The sequence below is a fragment of the Cyprinus carpio genome, chromosome B20 (assembly GCF_018340385.1).
Source record: "Cyprinus carpio isolate SPL01 chromosome B20, ASM1834038v1, whole genome shotgun sequence".
In the NCBI taxonomy this organism is placed as follows: domain Eukaryota; kingdom Metazoa; phylum Chordata; class Actinopteri; order Cypriniformes; family Cyprinidae; genus Cyprinus; species Cyprinus carpio.
The window spans coordinates 21,478,359-21,504,905 of record NC_056616.1 but is presented as its reverse complement, the minus strand read 5'-3'; the positions used below and the strand labels follow the sequence as shown (position 1 = coordinate 21,504,905).

At 36.6% G+C, this 26,547-nt stretch overlaps 1 protein-coding gene across 1 annotated transcript in view; it reads right to left on the bottom strand.

Moving 5' to 3' along the window:
* The window catches only part of LOC109053753 (polypeptide N-acetylgalactosaminyltransferase 14-like), a 37,104-nt gene extending 12,666 nt beyond the window's left edge, over positions 1–24,438 (bottom strand). Inside the window, exons 1-6 of the mRNA XM_042746600.1 lie at positions 23,987–24,438; positions 18,029–18,198; positions 7,149–7,247; positions 3,404–3,471; positions 3,212–3,277; positions 675–796 (exon numbers count right to left, since the gene is read on the bottom strand). Coding sequence (XP_042602534.1) covers positions 675–796; positions 3,212–3,277; positions 3,404–3,471; positions 7,149–7,247; positions 18,029–18,198; positions 23,987–24,121 — 660 coding nt within the window. The 5' untranslated portion in view covers positions 24,122–24,438. The remainder of the gene's footprint in view (positions 1–674; positions 797–3,211; positions 3,278–3,403; positions 3,472–7,148; positions 7,248–18,028; positions 18,199–23,986) is intronic.
* Between the last annotated feature and the right edge of the window lie 2,109 nt (positions 24,439–26,547).

Sequence of the window (26,547 nt, the reverse complement as noted above, 5' to 3'; positions counted from 1 at the left end):
ACAAAAGAACACAAGAGATTTAATAAGGAATGTGAACGGCTCGACTCTCTTTCTGTTCAGCTTGATTTCACAACAAAGGAGGTGGAAAATCAGCGAGCGCTGGGATTATCTATGTTACTAAGAGCGAGCGAATGTGCACACACTCTCGTCCAACATCATTACACCAGACGCTCTGACCTCATCGCTCAACTCCCTCATGCCTCACAATATCGTCCTGCTAAAAGAAAAGAATACTTCAAACTGCTTATGAAATTGATTTTGTGAATTTTGTTCTTGGTAAAAACAAAAATCACTTTTGAGTTAATGTCTGAAATGATTGTGAATAAAATCACCATTTTTTGTGGTGAAAAACGTCTATTTATTTTTTTGTGATATGTGCTGCTAGCAGTTTTATATGCACAAAATATTTAAAGTTTTTTTAAATAGATTTTTTTTTTTTTTAAATATGCTGCTAAAATGCCCAAATAACAGTTCTACTAGCAGACAGTACAAAGCATCAGGATATTCATGCATGTGCTTGGCAAGTGGTGCTGCATTCAGTGCAACCTCCGTTCTGCCTGCTGACTCTCTTCTATTGGAAATTAACTGAACTGAAAAAGAAGACAGTTGCACAGAATCCAGGTAGAAATGCTCAAGAGACTATTGACACAATATGAATAAGTATAAAATTGTACCTCTTTGACCCTCTGCAGCAGTGGAGGCAGCCAATCTTTGTTGACCTCACAGTGACTGTCCAGAAAGGTCAGAATCCCGGCTCCTGCAGCTTCCGCCCCTCGAACCCTGGACCGGATCAATCCTGCGACACACACACACACACACACACACACACACACACACACACACACACACACACACAGATCAGGGACACTGGAGAATTCACTGTCCATCAGAGCTGCACATTACATCTGTTGAGAAGCCTGTTAAACTGACAAATATTCTCATCTCAACAATCTCATTCACAGAAAAAGATACGAGAAGAGCCATTTAAATCTGATTAGTTGAAGGGACAATTAAAGCCTTATGGTTATTATCGAATCAGAGCAAGAAGCTTTTCCATGAAGGCAAGGCTGTTAAATCGGTAGAGCCTGACTGAGGATGCATAATAATTGTAAACGTGCAAGACTCGTGCAAAGTTTCACGCTGCACGGCAACTTCAGCCAATTAAAAATCCCATTTCATCCTCAATAAGGCTGTATTTTCCAGATGGGTGAGCGCACCCTCTACAGAGTTGTTGAGAGTAGGATGTGTTTGTGTGTGCGTGCATATTGGGCCAGTGTGGCCCCTCTGTGTATGCGCTGGGCAGATGGAGAAGGAAAGAGAGAGCGAGAAAGACAGACAATGAAAGAAAGAGCGAGAAAGTGAGTGAATGGCAGAGATTACATTCACCTACAGCTAATAGAGTTAACATAGCAGAACCGCACACCCTGTTTGTAGCTCCGGGACGACAATAGGGTTTAAATGCCTTAAACCTTTTAACAATTTTCTCTTGTACAGAGTTGGCTGCACAGGGGTTTTATGCATTAATCAATGCTGTCTAAGCGACAATGTGTGACAGTGTGTAATGGAACCTCGGAGCACTGGAATAAACAGGGAGGGGGCAGCGACTGGATGATCATTACTAATAAGAATTTTTCTTGGCAATGATGACTGAATATTACATTATTATTCTTATTAATGTTATCATTATTAAGCCTGCTTGCTCACACTTTGGTTTAGGGAACAAACCCTAAGCCCTGATATTAAACTTTTGTGCATAAGGAGCTAGGGACGTGACTGATTAGCTTATTTGCAGCTTATTTAGTAGAGCCGTGCTATTACTTTTCTAAGTGATTGGACTTCGCCTGGCAGATGATGAAATTAGCAAATAAATCCAACATACTTAAAATGATGGAAGGATCCAAGCCTTATCTAGGAAGCAGTATATCGTAGAGACTTTCATGGACTTTTGACCACCTAGCAAACCCTCAGAACCTGTGTTGTTATCTAAAACAATTAAAAAGTGTTTATGGTAATTAAAATAAAGCTGGAATAAAATTAAATACTAATATTAGAAGAAAAAACTTTAACTTAAAAATACCAGAAAACAAAATTAAAAATGTTGCTTGGCAACTAACTGAAAAAAGTTTATGAATAAGTACAGAAATGATAAAAAATAAAACTACACAGAAATATAAAAAAATCTAACAAATTACTAAAGCTTGAACTAAAATAAAACCTTAAATATCAAAATAATGTAAAAGCTCAAAAAATTAATAAATACCTTAATAATAATATACAGTACAAATAGCAACACCCTGCATTCATCCATAACACTGTGGAGTATTATATTGTTGTATCCCGACCGTGGATTTTGAACGAGAAAGCCTCATATTACCTTCAGAATGTATGAAAATCTAGTTATTAACGTCTGAATGCATTTCGGCCCAGTGACATTAAAAGCATAGTGCTACTAAACTAAATGAGAAATTTAAATCCAAATTGGACATGGAAATTTATGTAAAGCTTGACCTGCTTAATTTACCAAAAAGGTAACCAGCCATAAAGATGACTTAACCTTTTAACATCCATAATGTTGTTAAACCATACTAATGGGATTTCATTCATTTTAACCAAAGCCATTCTCTAAGGGCTCGGACAGCCATTCCAAACAATGGCCAGCATAAAATCTGCCACAGGCTGTACAGCAGTGGCAAAATCAATATTTGCTATAATGGTTTAAGACCAATGTTTTCAGTTAGATGCACACCAAAATGCTCTGCTTACAAATGGATTTTTAAATGTTTATTTTTTATCACGAGTGTAAATCTATGTGTATGCGAGCTGTTTGCAAACTAATCCATGCTCCGTCACCCTCTAGATTCAATATATCTGTTCATCCAAATGGAAAGATACGGATGACAGTATGAGTGGGGGGTTGGCAAAACTGTATCTGCTCTGTTTTCCACCTGTGCAACCAGCACATGAAAGGAAGTGTGAAACACTGGCCAGAGTTTCAGTCGATGTGCAGTAATCTTCCTCACAGTCTGTTCACCGTCACCCTCCCAGTAACGCACCACCTGCTGTTAAAACACTCACCGGCACACCGGCGAAAAGCAAACAGCTGCTTTTAGAGTCTGGATGGTATTACAAACAGGCGTGTTGCCAGCACAAAACAAAATATTTAATTCATAGGGAGAGGGAGAGAGTGATTGAGACATCATCACTGGCCTACCTTCTCTACGTTTATTGCGAAGACACTTTACTTTGGGCAACTTGGTGAGAAGAAGGCAGTCATTTGCTGAAAGTAAAAAAAAAATTCTGATGTATTTATTTATTTAAAATATTTATCAAATGCATTTTAGAATATGAATATTTACTTTTTCTAACATATAAATAAAAAAATTCTATAATGCACAGCACTTACGATCTTCGCTGAAATCGTCTACCAGTATGATTTCATGAATCAGATGCACAGGAGTCCGATTCAACACACTGAAAAGAAACAGAATTAAAACTGTTAGAACATGCATCACAATTTGGAGCTGAGTGTTTTATGGGTCACTATTCACATTCAATTTAACATCATTACATGAGATCTATTTCTGGAGAGATAGTCTCCTGAATAAATAATAATTAATTTGTTATACTTTTCTGACTATCTTCAATCTATTAAATGATATAATGCATAATATTGTAAAACAGTACCACAAAAAATGTGCTTACAAAAAGCCCAGAGATAAATAAGCAGTTATGTTGTTAGCCAGGTATGGAAAAAGACACTGGGGCTGCATTGCTGTAGAGTTGAAGAGCACAGATCTCCTCTAAACCTCTTTTCTTTGTCCTCACACTAGGTGACTGATTGCATTGCACTCACGCTCACAGGTATGTTTCCACATGTCTGAGTCAGTGAGACACATTCATCACAGTTCTCCCCTGTACAGCACATGTGCACAGACACAAATGCTCACATATACACAAGTAAACACAAGCACAATTCAAATTCACTTTGCATGTAGAGCTGTAGGATCCTCATATTTCCCTCAATAACCTCACAAAAAAAAAAAAAAAAAAAACTTTCTTCCCACAAGCAGAAAAAGAAAATATAGTGCCTATAGAAAATATAGTATAAGTCCAATATAAGCTCCTGTATTTGCAATGTTTCAATCAATCGACCTTCCTCAGGCTTACTTTGCTTCTCTCAAACAGGGAAAATATACTACTTAGAAATAAAGGCTTTTCACTGAGACGTTTTTGCTTTCAAGTGACAGTTACTTTGCTAGCTGATTTATTTTGATTGAAGAATTCATTTGGAATACTGTCCCTCTTATCATTTTACACCTGCTCAAAGACTAATTACAAATCAAAGCACTTTTAATACCAATTTCTGCTGCTGTTCCCTATCAATGCTGTACTGACTGTTAAAGTGAATGGCAGTATATTGATTTTTGGTTTTGTTGGTGGCTTTGCAGGAGCAGGGTAGTGCATTGGCTTTGATGCCCATCTAAAGCATCAAAGCCTATCCGAACCATAAAACTGGGTCAGAAAACAGAAAATGTGGCTCTGAATTGTGCTGTATTTGGTAAAAGTTAATGAAAAAAGTAACTACGTCAAAGCAGTTACATCACATTTACATGTATGCATTTTGCAGAAACTTTTATCCAAAGCTACAATAGAGGAATAAAACTAATTTATACAATGCAAAGTGTGTTAGACAACAATTACATGAGATTCTTTTAAGCTAAAAGAGTTTATTGTTTATAAAAATATACTGTAACTTTCAAAACTCAAAACATCCTTCTGATTCCAAAAAAAGGCCATTTAATCCAAAAGTTTTTCTGAACTAACAATTTAAATGGACAAGTAGAAGGGAAAAAAAGATGACCCCAGAAATGTATTGCCATCTTGAAAGATATAAAATGTCTCCGCCTTAATTGATTTTATAAAATAGTGACAGCAGCTATATAATAAAGACATCAATAAATTAAACATTCTGAATAAATAATTCTTCAACAACAATTTATATAGCAAGTTAGCATAAACTCTCTGCTGCCTTCGGATGCAAATAATGCAACACAGCAGCTTGCCATCCATCACATTGACACAAGAATGTTAAAAGTTTCTTCAAGGCCCTTCTGGCAAATCAATTCACGTCCTTTCTCATCCATTTCCTGAACTGCTTTTTTTTTAGTCTACATTAGGAATTGCTCATCTTCAGACAGGAGGAAATAGAGCCTTTGTCGCCAAGGTCTGTTCTGACCTTTCTATACCTGAGGGGTTAAGAAAAGCAAATAGCCTCTCCGCATACCTCCTTTCACATCTCTCTCGCTCACACTCCTTTGCCTGATAAGTAGCCGCAAGGAGAGACTGAGAAAACCAGGAAATGCTGCAGAAAGTTCTCTTCCACCTCCTAGGACTCCCCTGTAGTAATAACCTCTGTCAGCAGCAACACCCATCAAAAACTGCCTGGGGCCTACACTTCAAACCCATTCTGTGTAAATGCTTAGTCTATGAGAGCATTCATGTGAAGAGATGTTTGTGTGCGTTCATGTGCATGAGAGATAGAGAATCCCCACATAGGGAAAAGGTCATAGAAAGATAAGGTTTAATACTGCTTTGCCATCAAGGTGTCTGAGCATATCTAGTCAGTCAACAGGATATTTTGATGTTATTATCGGAGCTGATGTTAAATGGCTGGTAACTTTAACAAAGGTTCAGGGTTAAAGCAGGGCAGAAGTCATTTTTGCTGTGTATGGGAGCTGCCGTGACTAATGTGTGATGAGAGTTGTTTAGATTCCACACACTCCAGGGCGAAACACCTCACACCACATCCCTTAACTGCAGCCTCAGGAGCCAAACTGCACCTGGATACTGTTAACGCTCCAAAAACAGTTTTTGACTTCATCTAACAAAAACATACCAAAATTAAAAAGAAGTTATATTTTAATTTTCATATTAGAATTAGAATACAGAAAATGCATAAATATTGCACTGACACTTCAGGTGCTTAAATCAATATATTTTTTATTCATACAGTGTATGTTAATTTTTATCCTTTTCACAGATCAATTAATATAACAGCAAGTCATCTAAAAAAAGAGTGAACTCAGACAGAATTGTGACATAGACATTGTGATGTCTATTGTATCATTGCGTATTTGGCAACACCCAGCCCAAATATTTCTAGAACCATTAAGAAAATGAAGTCTATCCATGTGAACACTGAGATGATTTCAAATTGTGACATTACTTTCATGCAAAATCATAAACTCAGTTTCTCATTATTGAAATAATATATATTTTTTTATATCTTTCAACACAAATTTAAGACAAACCTAAAAAATATAAATTAAAATTACATTTTGTAATGTAGATTTATTATTATTATTATTATTATTATTATTATTATTATTATTATTATTATTATTATGCAATATGGTAATTAGAAGATGGGGATAATAATGTCTGAATGCAATAAAAAAAAATCAAGTGATTCAAAAAAAAAATTTGGCTTCATTTTCTTATACAGAATATACTACATGGTATACATGTGTATAGCCCTAAAAATAGGCTTCAATTTTATGTATATATATGAAATAACTGCTTAGGAACTTATGATTAAAATGTACACTTAGTCTCTTGTGGCCTTTTCTAAGCTATATCGACATGTGCCTTGCCCTAGAGCTACAGCAAGACTTACTTAGTGCTCTATCAACCTACAGTAGGTCAAAGGTCAAGACTGAAAGTGAAGTGGGTTTTTTAACATTGAAAGGGGAAAAACATCTGCAGCAACATTGTCAAAAAAAAAAAATGCAAATAATTGTACCTCTGGGTCATGAATTTGTACTTTATCTACACTAAAAGGTGCATATTAGTACTTTAAAATAATAATATGTACCTTTAAGGTACTACTATGAACCTTTTATGGATAGTCATTCTTTAGAGAATACTACCTCAGTGACAAACAATCATATCCCTAAAGGTGCAATTTTTTTACATTTTGTCTGAAAGTGAATAAGGCAATAATATGGTATAAGGAAATAATAGTACCCAGTTTTATGTAGCTCAATGGGGGCTAAAAGCTACATGTTTTCTTTGTGACACAAAAGGAAAAGGAACAAATATGCATAGTGGCAGCTTATGAGAATGGAACTGATGGATTTAAGTCTTACCTCCGAACTGTGCGCAGCAGGGTAGATCGTGCCTCATTGTGAAACGTGATCACTATGGTAGTGGATGGCAGGTCAGGGTCATAGTGCAGTGTTGTACACCTGGGAGAGACAGGAGCGAGTCAAAATAATGAGACTCTGTGGTACTAATTAAGCATCAAGTTTAATGTGTGGCAAAACCTTTGCTGAATTTACACCTACTTAATAATCAAACGTGTTGGAGGTCAAGTCATCTCTTAGCATATGGTGAACAACAGCAGCTGCTGAAATGTGTAAAGCGAGTGTTTTTGAGATACTTTAGTATCCAGTGAGCACTTAAGGATAAACAACATAAAATAAGGGCCATGGTTAAGAGAGATATTGCCTGTGTTAACAGGCCAACAGCACCCCACTGTGTGGAGGAAGAGGGAACATGTGGTTAGAATGGAAAGGACAGCAGGCAGAACCCAGAGGAGCAAGAGCATCAATAATGGAGGATCTGATTAAAAATAAATAGCATTTTTGCTTCACCCCAACAGCAGGAGTGGGCCAGTAAAAAGCATTTTGTTTTGAGGATGAACATTCTGACTTGCGGTAAACACCAACCATTACCCTGCAGTGCTCCATCTCAGAAATACTAGAGACCCAAGATTTTGTTAGTAAAGAGTGTCAGTGGAAAAAAAAAAAAAAAAAACTAAAGATCAAAATGACCAATTCAGTATTATGTGATAAGGTATATAGCCTTACCGGCTTAAAAATAAAACTACTGTAACGACTAGGGTTGGGCATTGAATTGGATTTCTATGATACCGGTGCCAAAACGATACTTTTAAAATGGTACCGGTGCCTAAGCGGCGTCTGAAAAAAAAAAAAGAGGCACAAAAAAAATGATGGATAACATTAAAGAACATTTAAAATATTTAAAAAATATATACATAGCATTCACATGCTCCTCGGACGCTCTCATTTCCAGAGTTGTGCTTACCTTACTCTAAGGCTAATAAATGTATTTCACGATCTGGGTCATTATTTAATACAAAACAATATTTAATACAAAACCACTACTGTACCACTTCTACTGTAACTTATCTGTCAATCACTCTGATATTTAGTTAAAATTAGTGAATTGACTTTAATCAGTTCTATGAATGACTGAATGGTATGCCACATACACTGTAATATATTTATATTAAAAATTAAGTTTTCAAATGAAAATAGCAACATGATCATTTGTAAAGTATGCATTCATATGTGTTAAGGGCTAGATTTTCGCTGGAGGAAACAGCTGTGGTGTGTTGAGGGGTGAATGCAGCGAAAACTTTACAGTACATGGGAAACCTATTGCTCCCTCATGACCTTTTGCAGACTGTATTTATGATACAGATACAGATATTATAACAATCTATCGATAAACACACACCTTGTGTCCTCTGTTTCTGTTTGAGTCCGCTCGCATTGCTCCGTCGTGGTCCGCAGATTGAAGAGCTCGCTAAAAGTCAGGAAGGGGACTATGTCTGCCGACGTTTTAATATGAAATTTAAAGGGGGCTGACTCTGAGCCGATCACGAATTTGTGTACAGTTTATGGAGCTAATCACTATAGCCCCGCTAAAAAATTATTTCAATCAATCGCTCAGCCATTTAAGTGGCACCGAAATCTGCATTCTGATTCGTTTCTAGTACATACCAGTTACATAGGTACTGGTGCCATACTGGCACCGGGTTTCGGTACCCAACCCTAGTAATGACTACTGGAAAATGGATAAAACAGGTTACCCACTGAGCCATTTGGCCTTGGTGCATGAGAATAGCTTACAGAGAGTAAAAACAGACAGAGGATAGCCTTTGTAGGGAGCTTGTGTCCTAGATTCAGACAGGATGGGGTGCTCCCAATCTATACACACATTTGTTCTTCAACAATCTTTTTCATTTTCACACAGATGGAGAGAAATACATCTGACCCTCAAGATGGGGTGCAAGATGATCTCTAGAAACAGGCCTATTTTAGAAATTGTTGTTAAAATTGTCATCTCAGTTAATATACTTTTTTTTTATATACTTTTTTATGGCCACCCATAATCATGCCACGCTCATTGTAAGAGAGACTGATGTAATGTTAACTAAACATTTAAATGTGCTTTTTGTAAATGATTACTTAAAATGAATTGTTTTTATACTGTAGTTTTATAATTTAACTGTTGTGTTTTAATTAAAGTGAATGAATGATTGAATGAATGAATCACATCACTCAAAATTGCTTCACGTGACAAGCAGTTTCCATCAGTTTGTTAATATTAAAAAAGGTTTTGATTAAAGGGTTACTCCACCCCAAAATGAAAATTTTGTAATTAATCACTTGCTTCATTAAATTCAGATTGAACTACTGATGGCAGATGGACTATTCTGATGACATCTTTCATACTTTTCTGGGCCTTGACAGTGCAATTTACATGGCAGTCAATGGGACAGTCACAAGCCTCCCGGTTTTCATCCAAAATATCTTAAATTGTGTTCCGAAGACAAACAAAGCTTTTACGGGTTTGAAACAACATGGGGTTGAAACAACAAAGTGATTAATGACAACATTTTAATTTTGGGGTGGAGTAACCCTTTAATCTTGGAGCTACTGTTTTGGTTCATCACTGAGGGCTCTTTATAGAAGACTTCTTGGGAATGGGAATGGGAATGGGAATAACATTTCCAGAATCAATGGTACTTAAAAACAAGTGGACAGTCATTGTTGTGCTCTATTTTTATGGCTTTTGTAAACATTAATCATAATAAAGCATTACCTTTACACAAGCACATACATCTGTGAACATCACTTAACTACATTTTTCATTACTAAACCAAACATTTATGGTAGTCTCATGTAAACCCACTATTCAAACCTTCTTAAATTAGTTATATTAGAAGCAGCATACTTACATCATAATCACATAAGTGAATGTATATTTAATTTTGGGCTCAATATGGCTTGCTTAATTAATGGCTCTGTTCCAACCTGGTGAGCTGCCTTGCTTGTCTGCTGCCTAAACATAGAGGACGCAAAACTTCTTTCAAAAATGATAATATGATTAATATGTAACTAAGCTCAGAATCAAACTCTAATAAGCATAACATACAAAACATATACAAATACTGGGGAAAATTTTCAATTAGTTGTCAAAAGTTATGCTGCCTAGCTTTTGGAAGACTTCGCATCACGGACCTTGTGAATGATGTTTTGTAATGCTGCCTACGTAGGCAGTTCATATGGTTTTGAAACAGAGCCAATTTGTCTGGAAGGCCTGCTATTGAAAGTGTGAACTGACTGAAATTGACTGTTTACTGCATTAGCAGAGTGTAATTTAGGCCTTTTACTTTTTTTTTTTTCACTCTAATGCGATAATTTAAATATTGAGTCAAACTGTGAAATAACGTGATATAGATTTCACCAATCATTAGACAAGCCAGAGACTTTAAAATGGTTTAATGAGAGAATCAGCGCTCGGTTGGAGGAACACATATACTGTAAAGTGCAGATGTATTTATGTTTTATGACAAAACTTTTGGGGGTTAAACAGTCATGATAAATTTGCTTTGGAATCAAGTACATATATATCCCTGCTTTGCTTATTCATGAATACAGTTAGATCAACCTTAAACACACTATATGAGCTAAGGGCTGTGTTCACAGCTTTATATGCTGTTTGAAGCCTCTACTGGAGGCAGCCTGGGAGCAGGATCCATCGCTCAATGCAGCTATAGCCCAAGGTCTTTTGAGATAGAGGGATGCTTTAAACAGCAAAACACAGAACATCATTAGAGTTTCTGTCAGAAAACAACATCTGGGAGAGGGGAAGCATATTGCTGTGTACTTGATATTTTGCCAAAATGATGGATACGTCCCTGAGAAAATTGGGAACTGGGAATGTGGTCTTAGTGTTTCTCATTATGATGTATCCAACTCACTTTCCTTGAGATTGGTACTGCTGGACAAAAATCACAACATATGGCCTCACCAATAGAAATGCTGCAAATGACAAATAGGAAAAGGCAGTAAAAGCTAATTAAATATCTGCTTAATAATACACAGAACAATGACAGGACCCAACGAGGAAGTTTATCTCAAAAATATGTATTCGTGTCTCAGATTCTCTGCGGAGATGCAAATGTCATTCAGGTGCTGCTTTTGTTATACACACAATAGGATGTCTAAGAGCTCTAGGGAACCGAGTGACACTGTTTCAACCTTGGCAAGCCTGAAAGGCCCAGAAGACAGAATTTATTTCGTTAAGCTTGAGCTACAATGAAAATTAAACATGCTCACATGCAGTAGATGGCCCAAAATATACAGTACAAAGACCTCCAAAAAGAAGCAGTTTTGTTCATTTTATTGATAAGGCACTGGAGACCTAACAGGAAACGAGAGGGAAAACTGGAAAGATCATAGCTTCTCGAGTTGATAATGAGCATGAAATCTTTGGTTTTAAAGGACCTGTACTTCATTTGGAAAGATGCTGGTGTGAGTGCACTCTCTAATTGGCTACTGCTCATGATCTGAGGCACTTCCTCTCAGAAATGCCACATGTACATGCCCATCATCACTCAGCAGTGGGATGAGATACAGGGTGGAGAAAGAATGATGCTTCTCTAATATGAAGCCTAAAATCCAAGTCATAAAGGAGTCAATGAAATACTGTTAATCATGCTGCTGGAAGGAAGACATTTAACAGCAACTTTTTCAAACATATTGCTAATTATAACAAAAAAGAATTTCAGTGTTTTGTCCTTTGTGCATAAATGTACATGCCCCCTCAGTTTTTTTTTAGCCAAGTGGATTTTGAATGCAGTTTCCGAAACAAAAAATAGCTGAATAATATTTTTTATATTTTATACAATCACACCTACATGATTAGAACGTGCAGTGCAGCACAGCATCAGCTGCTAAATTCAAATCTGCTGGCGCTGACTGGCGCTGAGCCAGAGACAGACACATTATAACCAATCACACATGATTCTGTTGAGCTTATGAATGTAGTGACCAATGAGAGGGATTCAGATGAGTCATCATTGAAAAGCCGGTGTTTTGTTCATTCGCTCGCTGAAGGAAATCTCCTCTCTGACGAATTCTCTCATCAGAAACATCAAAGTGCAGATGTGTGTACGATGTAAGAAGGATATTCATTTCACAGTGTAAACAGCTTCAGTGATTAGAGTTTTTGAGAGTACTTAAAATGTTCTTTGATACTGTAAATGTTTTTTCTGTACAATGAAAGTGTTATAATCAGTAAATTACAATGTTTTTATTAAATTCACATTAAATATAAAGCCAGTCGTATTAAAAATATTTTATGGCATGACACCCATATCTGGTACTTAAGTAAAAGGACGGGTTTTTATGTGTAGTTAATAGATTACACTATTAGGTTAATTTGCCCATCGCCCATTATAAATCAACCAACATAATCTATAAAGGTGCAAAATGCATTTACTTACACATATTTGAGAATAGAGATATTTCATGATATAGTTAACACGTTTGGGAATACTTCCAATAAAAAGGAAAAAATAAATAAACATAAGCCTATATCAGCTATACTTATATATGGCTGCTGTGTGTCACATGACAAGCATGACGAGCAACACCAACCCCCCCCCCCCCCCCCCCACCTTCACTCATGCCCCTCAAAAAAAAAAAATAAAGAAGAAAAGAGTGCATGACACCCCTGCTTGCAATGTTAAAAAAAAGTCTGTGGGTGCTAGTATAATAGCTTCATATCATTGCAGAGATCTAATGATATTGCTTACACTGTACTGATTTACGAATTCATAGTTTCACCATCACCATGTAGGCTATTTGAATGTCATTATACAACAGCCATAACTCACTGAATTACAGTAACATTTCACTCGTAAATGGCTGTAAAAGGGTCAAGTACCCAACTACATTCATCAAAAAAATGAAGGTAGATTTACAACAATAAATGTCTGCCAAAATGTGGATATCCAAGAACGCATAAAATGACCGCAGACCAAATATAAGTTTAAATGGGTCATATCATTCATTTTTCATTATTAAATTTTTGCCCTGGGATGCACTTATAGTGTTAGAATGCAACTGGATTTGCTTTGTTAGTATGAAACATAAATGATATTGTGACAGTTTTACAAAATGTAAATATTTTCACCTCACTCAATGAATCACATATAAAGACAGTGACTTGTTTTATTCCTGAACAAATTAGTGTTTTGAACAAATCAACAGAATGAATGATTTAATGACTCGTTCATAAAAAGCAAAAATAGTCACTGAAAAACCACAAAGTTCCAGTGCTGTTGGAATGTTATAGCAGCTATATTACCAATCATTTAAGGATTCAAAGACCAGCACTAACTGTTGTATAAAATGTAACAATTTAAAACTGGACATCCTGAAAATAATATTGTGTTTTCTGGAAGAAGGTGCCAAGTAGACTGTAAAAAACGTAAATGCACTTTACAGAATTTTCACTTTCAGTGAAATTCATCAAATCAAACTACAGTGTTTTAGTAATCTTAAAAAATACAGACCATCTTTGCTATGGTTATATTCCACCCCCTCCTTGGTGTTTTATCACGGTGACTCGGAAGCCTCTTTTTGAATTGAATAAATGGCAGCTTTAATGAACAACATTTGCAAAGCTCCTGGCACCTGAACTTATCAGTTATTAGCCCTTGAGGAATGGAAGTCCTTCTGAATTGAGGTTCATGCTAATTTCCTCTGGTGGTGGCTCTTTTCTCTGCAGCAAAATGAGGTTCAGGCACCAGGCTAAGTGAAAGGACCAGGGTCTTGCCACAGATGGCTGTCAAAGTCTCATTCTGCATTTGATAGAATGCTCTGCCAGCTTAGTCTGAGACGCAGCATTTTTTTGCCTTCTCCACATTGATAGGACTAAGCTTGCCTGAAGACACCTGAAGGAATTTGTAAACTGAGTGCAAATGTTCAGTGCGGAAGCATAACTCGTGTTAGGTTGCTTAATATACTCTAATCTGATCATGCTGTATGAGAAAATGCAGCAAGCTCCAAGAAGCTTGTTAAACGAGAACATGAATCTGGCAAGGTTATATTTACTGACCAAATATAGTCAACACTAACAAATAAATTGCATCTATACTGATGTCCAAAGCCACAAAAAAAAAAAAAAAAACAGTGGCTCCTGCTGGAATGGTAGAATTATCCTTTGTCTGTTCAATTTCAGCTTAAGTTAATTAAGAGGTAACGCTGGCACTTTGATTGCATTTCCCTGGAAAATTTAAATATTGCTACTGGTCAACAACAGCATGAACAATGAGTGTGGTGTTCCTACTGTAATTACAAAGGCATTTGAGTCATGTAAGAGGAAGGAAGAAACAAGGGCTACAAAGAAAATAGACAACACAGGGAAAGAAAGTGAGAGAGAAAGAGAGTATAGCATTAGAGCACTGGGTCTGCATAATGAGCCGCCTCCTCACCTTTTATCGGAGATTCTCTTTACTGTCTCCAAGCCCCTGCAATGAATTATTTTACAGAGAATAATACTGCACCGCTATAGAGGCCCCAAAAGCTCTCTAGATGATTTCTCATAAACCTGACACATACCTGCATATTTTTTGGAGACCGTGCAACTGAGAATAACCCATGGTTAGGTGTTAGTTGGCAAGGCACATTCATCACTAAATTCTCTCTGTTGACAACAGAGTGGGTCTGTGGACCCACATTGTGAAATACATCTGCAATTCTCAGAAAAGTCTGCATATGATGTTTAGACCCCAATAAGGTTTATGCTGTTACAAGATGTAAGTTAGCGATTCGATTCGATTCATGGGTTTTCGAATCGATTCAAGAAAGATTTTTGCAAATTTAGAACGATTCAATTCGATTTGATTCACAATTAAATTAAATTCGATTCAATTATAACGATTCGATTCTGCATTCGTTAAGTGCATTCACAGGATTATTTAAATGTTTCCCCTAAATTCTTTAAATGCTTAGTCGGGGGGAAATTACACAGCTGTTATGTTTACAGAACCATAGGTTAGAGATAGAGAGAAAAAAAAACACTTTTGTCCATTGTTAGATGCTAGTTTAATGATGCTATGGCAGGCATGACATGGCATATGTACAAATTTATGTAAGCCAATATTAAAAAAAAAAAGAGCTTTAGAAAGTATTATGCATAGGCTAACATTTTGTCACACCAGGGTGTACCCATCATTTCAGAAGTGACAGAAATGTCAAATACAATAATTTTATATGTTTTATTATGATGATTATTATTTTTTTTTACAAGGAATTATTTTCTTATCTATTACTTTGAATTTGCTGTAAGAAATCAAATACACTGCTGGACAAAAATCAATCATTTGTAATCTATAATTTTTATCCTAATGCCAATTTTATGATCGTTTTATAACAATTGTTTCAATTTTCTGCACAAAAAAGGTAGAAAATATACTTTATAGTTTCTGTACTGTAATAAATGATAAATGATATGTCAATTAGCACTGTATCATTCATAAATTTTACGTTTCATCAGTCAATTCTGCTTTTTATTTAGCTTAGCTGCAGATATAGCCTGGCACACCTTAAGTTCTATGAGTGTGAGATCTCTTCTCTTTCAGTGCGAAACTTCTTTATCTCATTTTCATCAAATAAAATGCTTTTCCTCTCCATCAGCGAATGATGATTCTGAAAGAAAATGCACCGATGTTTGCTATAGCAACAAACGCTACTTTCATGCATCTGATTAGCAGATAAACCTTGCACTTCTATTTCAAGGTTGTTGTTAATGCTGTGGTTATTTTAACAGTTTCCTTCGTACATTCGGTACAACAACATTGTTAAAACACAGTTATCATTCAATGGAACTGTGTGTATGCTTTAGACACGTACATTTCTGCTCTGTCCATGCATTAAATACGCAGCTTTCGACTGCTCAGGTAACGCTGTCGGTAAGAAGCCCAGAGCCATAGAAAAGTAAAACTACTTAACTTTAGCATTACTGGCCATGAGTCCTCCTAAGGAGAGATCACACATCAGCTGCTCAAAAAATGTGTCAGTTAGACGAACGGAGAGCGAGCGCAATCCTGTGACAGTCACAGGCAGTAAATAGTGGAGTGCGTGAAGGAGAGATGCGAGGCCTGAACTCTGTTCAAGGTTTCCATTAATTTGTCCTTGTAGTAATTTAATGTGTATATATTTTGAAAGCATTTAATCACTATAGAAACCGCGATTCATTTGATTCTTAGCGTTTTAAATCGATTACTGTCTGAAATCGCCGATTCACGATTCAAAAATCATGTTTCAAGATCTATGCATATGCATCATCAGGGTTTGCAATCGATGCATCGATAAAACGAGTGAATCGTTACACCCCTAGACATTTATAATAAGTCAAGTCTACTAATACGTATATTGCTTTTAGATTTTCATTGTATATTATTTTTTATCTAATAAATATGTGATTAAAACAAAAAAAATTTCAGCATGTTTCATCTGGCCCTAACCTAATGAATACCAAAATCTTTATATAAAGGTAAATGACTCTGACTAAATGAACTCAGACTATGATGCTGAGAAAATTATGATCAAAGTTCTGTTTATTCAGGGAATGCAAATAAAAGATTCATCAGTTGTGTATACATGAGACTTTGACACTGTTTAAACTTGGATTTGCCTACTCATCTATCAACCATCCACTGCAATAAAACAAAGAGATTTAAACTTGTTGGTTAAGTGTAGCTTTGAAAGAGAATAACTTAGAAAAGCCCATTCAATACATGAAAATACAGTACCTGAGAATCCCTATAAGCATAACATTAGCAATGAGCTTAAAAAGTTAAGTATATTAGTAAGGTATCAACATGACACATTCCCCTCAAAGAAATCTGTTCACAAGTGGTCACATGAGGTGCAAACATGAGAAAATCTGTCACAGCTGATCACATGCGATCTGATTAACCGAGATGGATGTTAATATCAGGTGTAAACATGATGAATATAATCCAGAAATAGATGCAAAATGAAATGTGGCACTCTGACTGACGAAAGTGACATGCACTAATGAGTGAGTGACCTCCCACAGTGCTGCAGAGAGTGAAAATGTACTGTGGCCAGGAGCGGTCTAATTTCATGAGCTACAAATACCACGAGGTCATGTTGCCACCGAGAGCTGCCAAATATCACAGACAGTGTTCATAAAGAAGCTCAATTACCAATGCAAATTAAAGCATGTTAACAATCAAGTTAATCCTATCTGCTGAATTTCTGAAACAGTACCAATCCACCTCTTTTTTAATTAGTTTTGATTTGCTGGCTATTGCATATGGCAGAGAGAGAGAAAAATGTGGTTGTGGCAAAAGTGCCATAAAATAAATAGAGTTTTGTGTGTGCAATCACTATATTAAAACTAAAAGCTGATAATACAGCAAAGCAATCTCAAAATGATTGAATAATTCTACCAAAATCTTATTTTACCATTCCAAAGTTTGGGGTCAGTATAATAAGAAATGTTTATTGGAAAAATATTAAACTGTAATAATATTTTACAATATTACTGTTTGATTATATTTTTGATCAAATAAATGCAGCTTCTTATTTTAAAATCACTTTAAAAATCTTACCGAACCCAAACTTCTGAATAGTAGTGTAAATGCTTCATGATCTAGTATAGCATATCGACCTTAGATAACCTGAGAAGCACTCACTACCCAGCCATGAACCACTCATAAAATTGTTACTCATGAAATTTAATCCTTACTTTTTTATCTCAGTACACATTTCATCAGTTTCGAAAAGTTTTCAAGAACTCATAGAAGCACCTTCATTAATTTAATATGAACTGTGTGGATATTATATATATATCACACACACACACACACACACACACACACAGGGCTTACCTGTAATGCCGGGTGTCTCTAAGCGCTCTATTGCTGGGGATTCTCTCGCTCTCTCTTTGATTGAAGGCATACAGACTGTAGGGGTCCTGGCCTGGCTTCCATCTGTGAGCATTGAGGTAGCTTTTTTCTTCAAACTCTTCCAGCAGGTCATCCCACTCAGCATCTGAGATCTACAGAATAATGGAAACACAGCAGATTAATTGTAATTATTTAGCCTATTGTTTATTTAGCCTATTTAGCCTGTTGTCTTGTTCCACAGACATGCTTGAAGTCAGTGACACTTCAGGTTACATACATAAGTCATCCGTATAGGTCTGAAATCCTAGCATCTTTGAGTTTCAAATCTAAAAATAATAATACTAATCCACTGCTAAACCCAAGACTCTGATATAAGCATATTCACTTGGTGGAAAAACACGTTCAGTAAACTATTTAAAAGAGTGGGGAAAAGTAAACAAAGTTGCTGTTGGCAATATTCTCAATTATCATAAGAAAGTCATTAATATTTCAGTGTTCTGAAGCACCATCACACCAGTCCCCTCAAAATATGAGGCACACAGCAAGCTGTAGTCACGAATATTTAGGGTTGAACACACTACGTCTTGAAATCCATAAGGCCATATCAATCATAATTTAATAAACCTCCACATTCTGCACCGACAGCAGCTTGAGAGTTTCCATGTTTTCCCACTTATTATTTCCTTGAGCTTTTTTGCTGATGGTAGAACATTAAGGGGGCTGGAGGCTGTTGGTTATGGTCGGGGCTGGTGATTACCCATGCCAGCAGGTTGCTAGTTTCTCCCCCGACGCCTGTATGAATGCTGACTGATGATGATGCCGCCTCCTCTCCTGCGTTTCCAAATGCAGCTACTGCCCTCCATGGAAATAACTGCCACTAGCATTCGAATTTGTGTAGAGATTCTGCTTATAACAATAGCAAGGGTTGTTACAATGAAAACACACATCATAAATCAATAAGCCACGTTTATGACAGATGCAGTTTCCGAGGTATTGCTAATTAGGACTAAGGGGACCTTTTTTGTTTTGTTTCATTTTAAAAATGCACAGAATTTTTCCTAATTTGTGCTTTAATGAAGGTCATGTGCAGACATGTAAAGAATAAAACAAGTATAATCAGAAATAGTATTCTTAAATTTAAAAAGGTACCCGAAAAATAAAAATATGCAAAAGTCATCAAGCACAAACCACCCCTTAAAGGCCAATTCACACTGTGCCAACAGACACAGACCAACAGCGACAGCCAACCAATTACAGTGTCACTTCTCAGACATTCCAAAACCAGACAAATGCTGATTCAACATGTTAAATCAGCAAAAACAAGCACCAACTAAAGCCAACAGAGGTAATACACGGATCTGACAAAACCTAATGAGCGTGTCTTGTTGTCGTTTGTCTGCAACCTTTTAGTGCAGTGTGAATTGGCCTTAAAAGCTCCCACTTGGAATCATTTCAAGAAACTTTATACTCTATTTTTTGCAATAAAACAATGGCATTAATATAGAGCTATTAAACTGTACTTTTAGAGTTAGTGGACTTCGGGGCATTGTAAACACAATGAGTTAAGAATTCACCAGTGAGCTCACATGCCTTTTCACAGTATTGTATGTGTGCTTGGGATGTCATGGCCTGCTGCTTTACAACAGCCACAACAGCATCTTTACAGCCAGTAATAGAGGTGGGTAATTGCACATGTCTGTTTCTTTAGACTGCTTAGCATGATAATGGCTGGGCTTTCAATTCCAGTCGCCTATTCAGTCTCCAAGTCATATCGGTATCAGATAATATTGGTGGTTTCTGTCTGTCTAAATGTCAGGCTGATATTGAAATGCAGATACACACATTCTCATAATACAAACAATATGTAAATGTTCTCATTAGGAATATGCAAAACTACATATTTTCAAAATCACTTTTGAATAATTAAAGATCCCAATCAAACGAGTCTCTCACGGAGTCGATTTTGGACACAAGTGGACACAGTGCAACAGAATGAACAGAAAACAGACAAGGTTTTTAAAAGATGAACTAGTTTTTTAGTTGGCTTGCTGGTTTAAAAATGCAATGCCCACCATGAGGCACGAAAAACTCAGTGAGCAACAGCTAAAGATGTCTGTCTGTGTACATAGCCCAACAGGTAGGCTAAACAATGCAGACTCAATCCAAGGACGCACAGTTCTTCAATTGGTTTGCTGGCAGATATTCGACAAATATATAGGCTAAATATCTCTTACTTTTATTGTACAAAACTCCCATACTCTCACAAAAACTGAGATATTTATTTGTATTATGTTTAAAAATAGGCAAAAAATTTAATAAATAATACAGTACTTGAAAAGAGTGTCAAAATTCACAATATGCAAAAACAATCTATCCATCCATCCAGAAAAATGTTGGAAAGTACCCAGATGGCCTATTACTTCTGCCAAGATTTTGAAGTGCACATCTGATGGACACTTTACCATCTCATCAGGTCATGGGAGACGAGTTGTGAATGGCAGTGAAGTAACGCAACTGACACTGGTAGGTCATGTGACAGTAACAACACGGCGAATGCAGTATGTAGATATGATGTGAGTACTTTTTATTAATTGTCACAAAGTAAGTTTCACCCCAAACATTATGGAATTTAGGATGCAACTAGTGTGTTCTAAAATCGGCTAAAATATTAAATATGTTTGATATCCTCTGACTGCATGGATTCATAGTCTGAAGCTAAACAAATATATACTGTAAAATTTGCTGTGGAATGTATTAAACCGGACTGCCTAAAATCTGCAAACTGACTTTCAGCAATCAGCAATGACTCATACATACTCAAAAAAAAAAAAAAAAAAAATTGTGTAGTATATTATTATGCCTAGTATGGGCCAGTCTTTAGTTCTTATTACTCACAACACCACAGGCACTTCATCTGTTCTGAGATTGTCTAAGATGACCTAGCAACTTTAAAGCTACACGCCAAGCCTACAGGCTGAGCTAATGTTTAAATGACAAAAGGTGAGAGCGCTAGTAAAAATGTAACATCGTTGTTAATCTGGACACTTTGGATTAGGGCACAATGACTCACTGCAAAAATGAACTCTTTTAATGATTAAGCATACTCAGTAATAGAAACAGAATTTAATTAGCACATGGAAAAAAAAGATGACAGGTTCTGAATCAATGTGTCAAATTTCCTATCTGCTTAACAATTTTATTCGCCTTCAAAAGGCAGCGTTAGCGCACCCACCCCCACGCTCCCTGCTGAAATCATTAGCTCCTTGATGCTCCACAGTCACTGATCAGGGCATTTGAGCTGTGCCACGTTTGGGGCTCAGTGTTCCCCGGCTCCCACAGAGCTCAGCCTTAATGAGAGGAGGAGGACAGACTGAGGAAGTGGTAATTGGATCCTCCCTGTCCTGTCGTCTGTACTCTGTATGTGTGGTTGTGTTGGTCCTTTTTATAGAGCGTTCTACTCCACCAAAGCCTCTGCCCTCTTGCAATGCACAAAACCACACATCTGAACTTCTTTTGAAATCCTGCTCCTTTTTTAAAGGCCTCAGCACACTCTCAGAATGTACAGAAGCCGTGGATGACTGTAAAATTGTTCTGCGGCATTGCATTAGAATGATTCATTCCAACGTTCTGTCAGAATTCATGTGCAGGCAAATGATGAGTCCATCAAACTCCATCTGTCCAGTCTAACACCTCAATGCCAGTGACACGAAGCCTCTGTGAATATACCCCACAACAACACTGTCTGCTTGTGTAATCTGTATTGTGGGACATATCTGCCATGAATCATGGTAATAGCAGATGTCATAAGTGATATCTCAGTCCTCCCTTACCATTATAAAGATAATGCATCACTCTCCTGATGGGGGAGTATCTCCCCATTGAATCTGAGTGAGATGTCACCACTATTTGATGAATGGTTTGAACACACTGGCCACCATGACACACACCGCATTCACCTCAACAGCCGCTGCGCCAACCCTGTATTTCACATTCCTCCTCGCCAATAACAGCTATTGCAGGTTCGGCCTTCCCTGTCAGGGTTATTACAGAAAATAGATATTGAAGCAAACAGCAAATGGAAACATGATGTTCAACACAGAATACTAAAGTAGACATTTCTCTCTTAGCGCTTAGTTGTATTTAAAGGGGGAGTGTTTGCAAAATGGATCTCCCGGCAGTTTTCAAGGCCACATTAACTGTTTAACTTATTTTTTTGTTTTACATACTCACACAAAGATGTACAGAGGAAAAAAAAAAAGTCAAATCCATCACTACTGAAGCATCCACCAGCTAAGAATTCTTTCTGCATTCCTTCTGAGATAAATCCGGTCATTATACCATAAAAAGTCCATCATTGTCTCTGTACAGATGTAAGGAGCATGTGCGAACTGTTTTCATATTTCCGTTCCTATAGAGTGTTGCTCAGTGTTGAGATATATTACACCATATATCATGTTTCATACCCCATTACCCTCAGTGATACTTTATTGTCATATACCAGCCTCTGTTTGAATGAAAAACTGACTTACAAGATGAACAAGACTTTGCTGCAGATTTACGCTTCCTACAGCAACAATGCAGCAGCTAGATCTATTTATTAATGCAACACATATATGCATCATCTCGCTTTATGATGATTGTGAATATCATTGACCTTCTGTTCCCATTACTTTCTATCTTAGTCTTGATAGATATTGAACAAAATTGTGGAATTATTTATTGATTGGTGCCTCCTTGTAAAATCCAGAATGTCTTCAGAACAACAGAACTATTCATTGTTTCATTCCCCATTTAATCTCACACATGAAACTAACTATTTTTATAGCCTTTATATATCTAATATCTTAATAGGAAACATAATCTTGAATAAGTCTTAGGGGGAGAGAAATATATAGAAAAAAATATATATAGTTCAAACATCTTGAGTTTGCTTATTGATAGACTTAATGGAGTTCTTTAAGAATCAGTTTTGTCCCAAGTGTTTCTCCTTAAATGTCTCAAAGATGAATAAAATGAGATGAAACAAATGAGACAGCTGCTTACAGTAACCATATAGCCTAGAGATATAAAATGAATGTGGATAACAGTGCACATAGGCTAATTTGATTTTTGGAGGTATTTGATTTTTAAGTTCATGCTGAAATTTCAGACGGTATCCTGGCAAACAGAGACTCTTCTGAAACTCCAGACCAGATGAACCACATGAGAGATTATTATTATTCAAGGGAAAACAGAACACTTTCTCCTAAGAAATAAACCTATAAAAGTCATTGCTGTCTATGAGAAACAAATGAGAGAGATCTCATTTGTGATTTGTCTTTCCTGTGGGGAGTCAAAAAGTGGCTGATGAAAGCAAATGTCAGAGGAACAAATGTTACTGGTTCGTTTATAGCGTTAATTGCAACCATTTCTTAAATATTTGCTTTTTACTCAATAATCTAGATTTGAATAGGACTACCTGCTCCCTCTTGTACGCACCTACATTAAAGCCATTTTCGTGCGTCCATCATACTGACTGATAAATTCATGCTTGAAAAGGAAAAGAGACAAAATTAGCTATTGTAGAATTATATTTGTAAACAAACAAATGTGAAAAGGTTATCACAAACCATTGTATTTCCTCTCCAGAGGGAATTTCTCCTTGTGGTTCAAAATAAGTTCATAAAAGGAATTCATCTAACTAAACCTTCCTCTCTTCCACACCCAACAAGATAAAAATAAAAAACAAATAAATAAAACTATATATTTGACTGTTTTGCCCTTTATTGTTGGCTCAGGTATCGTAAAAGTGACGCACCTTTACAAATACTTTCTGTCAGAACACGAAAAACAAAGAATTAAATAGTTACTGACAGATTTTAAACACAAATAAACCACCCAAATCGATCCATTTCGTCTACGTGGTTTGCTATTTCTAACATATCGTGATGTATCACTCACCTCTTTGACTTGCGGTTGCTCGTTTCTTTGGTCAGGTAGTATTTTGCGGCTATTCAGCAATATGAAATATAGTAAAGCGGCTATCCAAAACAGCGCTGCAAGAGCTAAAGTCAGCTTTCGAGAAAGCCTCTTCATCTTCAAACGGCCGTTAACGATTCATTTCAGTTTGAAAACCATTCGCGCGCTCCTCTCTCAGCGAACGAAAGGCGAATTGTGTCCGCGCGCTGCGCTCGCTCACTTGCCCCTAGTGCCTAATATCCAGGAATGAGGTTGTTGCTCTCGTGCTCAGCGCGCTGACTTGCTGAGACTGTGAGTGACGCTGGACGCTGTCCAGCGCGATTAAAATCATTCTGTGTACCCACCGAGGTACCGACAAAATTTGAATGAGTTTAGCACCACCTACCGCGGAACAGCGCTTTTACGGACCTGCCTGTTCTTGACGCGCTTCTAACGCAGTAGACTCGCTCTGAATTTCTCTCCGTTATTTGTGAAATGGGCTTACAATAAGCAGGGCTCCCGCTGCGATGGGAAGTCTGGATATATCAGATCTTGTAAGTAGCGATTTGTAGTCTTTGAAAACCCATGGAAAAACAAGTACTTAAGGAAAGTCATGAACATTTTTATGATTACTATAATTAAGGTAATTCGCACATATAAATTTATTACAGGCTAGAAAATGATCATTGTGAGTCTCTATCAGAAATAATTTTATCTTGTAATCACCACTGACTAAACAACAAACGGATTTTTATTCCCCACTTAGACAGGAAAGGTCTGATTAGCTACACAAAAAGTGTCTAATAAGAGATTTTGATTTTATTTGTCATTTATGGGTCGCTTTATCTAAAATACAAGAATATAAAATAAAATATGAAATATTACTGTAGCTATTTAAAACTATATAAAAACTCATTTATATAAGTATCAGCCAATTAGGCTACTAACAAAGCAGAGCAGGCCATTTTGCTTGAATCTATCTGCAACAAAACATTTGATGCCACCAACCTATTAAACACTTAATTCCAGGTGGACATTTTTAACTCTTCAGAAATCAACTCTTGACACTTCTTGTAACACAATATGCATCAGAGTGCTAGCATACAGACTGTGGGCGGACGGGCCATCTGAGGCTGAGACTAAAGTTGATCTATCACCATTTCATCCTTGAAACAGCACACTTAACCTTAGGAGGACCGTCTTAAATAAGGGCACTGTAAGACAGTTGTAAGGACAAAATTGACAGCTAAAGGACAAATTATTAATTAAGCTTTGCAGAAGGACACCAGGATCATCAAGGACTGTTAATCAATTCATTTATAACAGTTATATTTAAAAACTAAATAATTTCCCATATGATCTGCACAGGTTCTTAAAAATAAAGGTTTCATTTATACTTTATTTTAAGGCATCCTTGTTACAGTGTAATTATACATATACTGAGTAATATTAATTAACTATGTACTTACTATATGGCTAGGGTTAGTATTAGGGTTTGGCTTAGGGTTACTTGCATGTAATTATGCATAATGTATTGTTATTATAATAGTAAATAACATGTGTAACAAGGACACCTTAAAATAAGGTATTACCAAGGTTTCTTATTGGCATTGATGGTTCCATGAAGAACCTTTAACATTCATGGAACCTTTCCACCTTTCCATTCCACAAAAGTCTAATGAAGAAGGTTCTTCAGATTATTAAAATGTTCTTCACTACTAAAATATTTAAAGGGGTCCTAATATGCTTTTTTCACTTTTTGAATTTTAGTCAGTGTGTAGCGTGTATGTTTGGGCATAAAAAAGTCTACAAAGTTACAAATCTCAAAGTCCTCTCCAAAGGGAGACATCCTTTTCAAGAACTACAACGAATGGCTCGTTTGGACTACAGCGTTGTTTTCCTTGATTTTATGATTTCACAAAGTGGCGCATTAGAATATCATTAAAATAATTCCCGCCGGCTCAAACTGATATGGCAATATTGACGCCATCCTTAACTATACTGGAGCAGACAAAACTTGCTGCTTTGGCAAGGGGTGTGGCAGTACTGAAACATGTCTAAGCTGTTCGCCAATCACAATGCACTGGGGCAGCTAACAAATCACAACACATTTTGTTTTTCGGAAGGTGGGCCTTCATCAAACCCGGAACTAATCGAGCCGTTTGTGCCAGGCTAGGGAGAAAAGTATTTTAATAATGTAAATTATGTGAAAAATAATGCATTTTTCGAACCACCAAGCATGAGAGCATGTTCTAGTACACCCCCCAAAATAAAATCAACACTTTGTAAAAGACCATAATAGGACCCCTTTAAAGAGCTGTTCACTGGAACCATTATTTTTAAGAGTGGATAAAAGTTAAATGTAAATACTTCACTAAAAGCCAAGTAAAACTGATAAGACCACCTGTAAAAAAATAAGTTTGAAGAATACAGGCCTATTTTATGCAGGGTCTGTAGTGTCTCAGAGTCATCCTTGTTAGCGCCTGCTGAAGCATGACAGATATATCAAAGCACATAGTTGGTTTCCTCTTCAGTCGCTGGGCCTGAGGGAGCACATTAGCATA